Source organism: Melampsora larici-populina (genome assembly GCF_000204055.1).
Source record: "Melampsora larici-populina 98AG31 unplaced genomic scaffold MELLAscaffold_268, whole genome shotgun sequence".
In the NCBI taxonomy this organism is placed as follows: Eukaryota; Fungi; Basidiomycota; class Pucciniomycetes; order Pucciniales; family Melampsoraceae; genus Melampsora; species Melampsora laricis-populina.
The window spans coordinates 5,414-10,956 of record NW_006769022.1 but is presented as its reverse complement, the minus strand read 5'-3'; the positions used below and the strand labels follow the sequence as shown (position 1 = coordinate 10,956).

The 5,543-nt window shown below is 44.2% G+C and overlaps 1 protein-coding gene across 1 annotated transcript; it reads left to right on the top strand.

The window, feature by feature from the left end:
* Positions 1 to 186: 186 nt before the first annotated feature.
* MELLADRAFT_88314 (uncharacterized protein) lies at positions 187 to 3,740 on the top strand (the record flags this gene model as incomplete). The annotated part of the gene is made up of 10 exons (XM_007419601.1): positions 187 to 276; positions 341 to 397; positions 463 to 525; positions 589 to 693; positions 754 to 823; positions 894 to 1,178; positions 1,242 to 1,577; positions 1,972 to 2,217; positions 2,449 to 3,297; positions 3,352 to 3,740. The coding sequence occupies 10 exons, from the start codon at positions 187 to 189 to the stop codon at positions 3,738 to 3,740; spliced, it is 2,490 nt and encodes an 829-aa protein (XP_007419663.1).
* Positions 3,741 to 5,543: the final 1,803 nt, after the last annotated feature.

Genomic DNA, 5,543 nt, shown 5'->3' with positions numbered 1-5,543 from the left:
ACATCCCAAGTACGGACGTCACCAGAACCTTGCTTCTTAACTTCAGAAGGTGTAAGTGACCATCAATGATCATGTTCAGTAATCCATATGCTTAGGTTTTGATGTCGTTGGTCGTGTAGAATGACAATATTACCACCGCCGAAGGCGTTGAGGATAACAGCATAGTAAGTAGTCAATCGAATATTGATGATCAGGCTGATTACTTACGTTGTGACTCACCAGGAGCAAACCGAACCAGGTGGAGTTCCAGAGACGCCTACCCCTCAACCTAGGAAGGTAAGGAAATGATCATGTGAGTAGTTGATGGTGGTGTCATCAGCTGACATGGCTCTATTTACAGAATCGAATTGACCCGAGCCTTGTCCCCACCAAGGAAGAACCTAAAGAAACAGGCCAGGTCAGTGCTCCATCCATCCATTAGCATGTGAACACAATGAGATACTTACTAGTCGAATCAATTAGACCGATGTTGAAAAACAGGTCCAACCTATCAGCTCTGGAGTTATTTATCCAACTGACATTGAGGTAAGAGTCATATAGTTATAATACGAAGATGGGCATGTGAGCTGACATGTTTATGGATGGTAGGAAACTGAGGAACCGAAGGACGATCCCATACATACGTCCGCTCAGCCAAGTGACAAACCCAGCACTGCTGAGAAGAGTCCCAGTTCGGCTAAACCTGTAGAAGATGTGAGCCACTCTGCATTCCAAATTCAGAGGTTGTAGAAAATACTGACACCCTCCTTGTAGGCTCCGATTAGCGCCACCCAGAATATGCGTCAGGTTGAGATTAAGAGAGCCAGAGCAGAATATCAATCAGGTTAGTTGTTTTCGTTATTCAGAATCATTTTCAGATCATAATCGACTTAACTTTGGCGTATTGGACACAGTCAAAGTGCTATACCAGACCACGTTGGAGCGGGTCACCTCTCTGGAGAAGGAAGCTCAAGATGGAGCTATCGACAAAGCATTAATGTTAGCGAAAGCATTCTTAGCTGAACTGGAAGTGACTATGCGTGAGGATGAGGCTGCCTACCTGGCTGCGCTTTCCGGCAATCACCCCGATGTGATCTTTGTTCCCAGCAACCCACCACCTCCTTTGGGTATCAACCGATCCCTTCGACCTAGAAATATACCTGTTGCTGCAAAGCGTAAAGTGGCGAACAATGAAGACGGTGAGTGCTTGATTTGACAGAGTTAGTCCAATATTACGAACTTACACAAGGATTGATCTACAGGTTCTTCGAAGCAAGGCAAGGTCTCAGATGCCTCCAAGTTCTTTGATTTGGAGGCAAAGGTATCCAATAAGGAGCCTACCTCTGAGGTCTTGGGCCAGTCAAAAGGCCCAAAGACCCGGATCAAGAGCCGTGCTTTTGTTACACAAGAGGACGACGATTGGGCTCGCAGAGAGCAATACCCCGACCAGCAGGTTGAGATGAAGGATGTGGTCGAGGACAACAAGAAGCTAGAGAAGAAAAAGGAAAGGAAGGTTGAAGAGAAGGATGAAGATAAGGAGGAAACGTTACCTGTGGATGAGAAGAGTGTATTTCAGGTCGAGAAGCCTGATCTCAGTGGTAAGTTAATCATCATTATCTACCGCTTTCATTTCTTTCTTTTTCTATTCTTGTACCACTTCGCCCCTTGCAAGTGGTTCACCCCACCTTTAATTTTCCTCTCTTTAATCTTTCACTCATTGACTCGTTTACTTTACTTATTGACTCGTTCAAATTCTCGCTTGAAGCGAGAATTTGAACGATTGTCATTCCATTTCCCTATCTTGATCTTCACATCATCTTCTCGTTCAAATTCTCGCTGGAGGCGAGAATTTGAACGAGTCGATATTAATCCCCGCTGTGACATTTACATATAGTGCATGTGGCGATTGACTGAACTCTAAATCTCATACATCTTCCAATTCCACTATTTCATCTGTCAAATTCAGTGCTGACACTTAGTATTGCTTTTTAGCCTTGCTCATAGATCCGACCGCTGAGGAGATCCAGGAGTTGAAGGCCTATCAGGATGCGATCACCTCTTCTCAATTCAATTGGGGAGATGTGCTCACAGTCCCTGCAGCAAACGTGATCCACGCTTGGGAGTACGATCTCGAGTCAGCAGCAGGGAAGCCCTCAGCGTCCGACTTGACCCCACATCTCAACTACGTTCGTGCCCTAGTTCAAGATCGTGAAATGATGTACCTCCGACTTCAATGCTGTAAGCTTTTTTCCTATGCTCCATGTTGTTCATTCTGAACCAATCACTAATGCCCATCCTATGTTAAACCAGCCCCTCGCTTGCTTCAAGTGTCTTTGACTGATCCGTATCTTGCTCCTGACCGACTGGACTGGTCATTAATCCAACTGAGTGCTCAATATCCTTACTCGAAAAAATCCGGCCTTTTTTGATCTCTTCATTCAATGAGCTGTCAAACCAATCAACTCAAAGATTGGACCAGCCATTCGGTAATCAAGAATAACATCAAAAACGCCTACTCTTCCTTACACGATATCCTTGCGGACAGCCTCAAGCTCATATCGTACGGAAACAAACACGATGCTTTTAAGATCCGCACTGAGGGTGAAGATGGTGTGGCTGAGTCATCTGTTGAAATGGGCAAGACCATTGCTTGGTTATTGAACCAATGTTATTCCACCGGGGCGGACGATCAAACTGCTAGACGAACTCGCTTAATCCCTTTGAATGTGAAAGCTTTACAGAAAAAGTTCTTTCACATCTTTCTTGGAATGAACTTGATTTATGAAAACGAGGTACATAATGGACTCATCAAGAAAGCTGAAATTGCCAAATTACGAATTCGCGATATCAGGCAGATGAGGTCTGAGCATAAGACTAATTCTGTCTTACATCAACTTTTCAACGATCGAAACAAGTTCACGTCCGGAAACCTCAAATCGATTGCTGGTCCTTCAAAATCTGCCAAGTCTATCACATCATCTGCTAATGTTCAGTCATCTCAATCAGCAAATGCAAAACCGGCCGAAGAAAAATCTCTTTCAGCCGATACTTCTAGAGACATATCAAATGTTAAGAAACAGTGCCTTTTAAATTTAGCTTTGTTCTTGATGTATGGAACTGCAGGTTTATTCCATGCTCTGCCTAATTATAAAGAGCAAAGTATGCCTGAGAGTGCTATGATTATCTTCTTGGCTTCAACCTTGGCGGATCGGCGTTTCAATAAGTTCAACGAGTTACCTCACTCTTATGGTGATCGAGCGTGGAATCGACTTGATAATTTGATGTTTACTTCGCTCAAGAGATTTCTTACGAATTCCGGTCAATTCAACACTTGAATCAACTGGAATGAAATGACTAATCACTTTCATCAAGAGTTCGAGGAGAAGAAGTTGGCAGCTTTGTTTATGTTGGATCTGTTGACTGAGACCCATCAACCTGGTTTGACCATTGGCCTTAATGGCCTAGTTCTTGATCATGTCAACATTGACAATGTGAAATTGATGAAGATGAACGCTCCTGCGACCGAATCATTCTGGGCGTTGTGGGGTCCAACTGAAGGTCCCCTTCAGCCAGTGAGTGACCGAGGACGAAATCTTTATCCTGAAGTGTCTGGTGACAAGAGTCAGGTGAATGATAAGGCACCTGTTGATGAAGAGGAGGATGGTTCAGATTCTGAACATTCGGAGGAGGAGGATGGTGAAGTTGTTGATGGAGATGATGTGAGAAATGATGATGATGAATCTGAGGGGGAAGAGGAGTGATATGGTTTTGTCTTGTGTGCTATTGTATGTCTGTCTGAACTTGTTTAGAAACTATGCCTATATGCCCTCCTAAGTTGTTGTATGCCATTTACATTTCTTGAATTTACTGTCAAAACACTGCTATGTCTTCATTTGTCATGGATGTACATGCAACTTGATCATGGACAATTGGATGTTCATGTTACATTGTCCTTGTTTTCAGTACCTTGCAAAATGACAAATTCTTGCTTGTTGCGAGTTTTTGCACGAATTGATTGATACCCAAATAATCATTAGTTGCATCATATATGGCAGGGACAATGCTACTTGTCATTTGGTGTCCAGTTTCAGGTATTCTGATACATTTGAATGCTCTCCACCTGAACTCATGTATGAAAAGGGACATTCACCCACTGCGTCTGGTGCGCGGTGACTGCGGCGCAGCACTGCGCCGCAGTGTTTGTGAGTATCATCACATAGTTAGGTTTGAGTCTGGCTTAGTTTTGGTGTCGAGTCTACAGGCTCATGTCCTTTGGTTCCGTCTACTTGCGTAACACGTGTAATTTTTTCGCAATTTCCCTTTTGGTAGCTCAGTATATCGCTCAGTATATCTCTATTCATACTTTCCTGCGACCTAACCTGGGATTTTCAGATTCAAAGACAGTGTGCTTTTGGATATCACCAGCCTGTCACCCAGCTGTACACTTACTGTCACGTGTGTGACATGTCAAACGTTGCTAACTCCAATTTGTAAGTTTCAATGTCCTTCATCCTTTGTTTACCAAACTGCGTCCAAATTCTTGCTTCTGGCAAGAATTTGGACGCTGCTTACACATGTGGTGCACGTGGTTACCTCGTTCAAATTCTCGCTTTCGGCGAGAATTTGGACGTGCCGCATTCATGCGGTGGTCTTTGACTGCCCTGATGTTCACCTCAAAAGTGCATTTGACTGACTTCTTGATATCTTCATCACTTGTTCCATTGTCAGGCCTGACCACAATGTAGACCGTCGTGTCTGTGTCCACCAGGGCTGTGGAAAGGTATTTGATAGGAAGGTTGACCTGGATGAGCATCGTCGGGCTGTGCATCAAATGCAGGTGACTGTAACACATCTTGGTTCAATCCACCAGGTCAACAGGGATGTAGAGGGTGTATTTAGGTGTCCTATCGGCCAATGTGTCTACTACAGTGAAAATCCCAGATATCTTATAGCTCATTGTAAGACTTGCAAAGGGGTTGGTCCTGTGGTCAAACCTATAGTGCCTGAAGACCAAGATGGCGCACTGGTTGTTCCTGCTGGAAATCAGATAGAAGGTGTGTTGCTCATCAACTATCCACTGTCCACACCTTGACCTGATGTTCAATGGTTATACAGTTCATGATATCTTGAAGAAGTACCATCTAGCGTGGAACAAGTCCTGTAGACTGCTGATATGTGTCCAGTGCCATGTGGGTGTGCACGTGTCTGAGGTGTGGGGTCATTGCTCAAGGGCTCATCCACCATTCAGTCACTCCAAGGACGAAGTGAAGTGTGATTTAGTTGAATATGTAGATATGATTGATGGAGATGTGCTGCCGCCTGGTTATCAGCCTGATAAGCCTTGCAAAGCTATTCAGGGGTTGATGTGCTACAATGGCTACACATGTACACTATGTAACTTAACGTGGCCTTCTCGTAAGACCATCAACAACCACTTCTCTCTCAAGCATTCCCTAGGTACTGCCTTTCCAGTGTTCCCGTGTTCTTGGTATGTGGTTGTTCATTGACCTGAACAAACATGTGTCTTTCAGATCTTCCAAATGAGGACACTCGCAAACTGCATT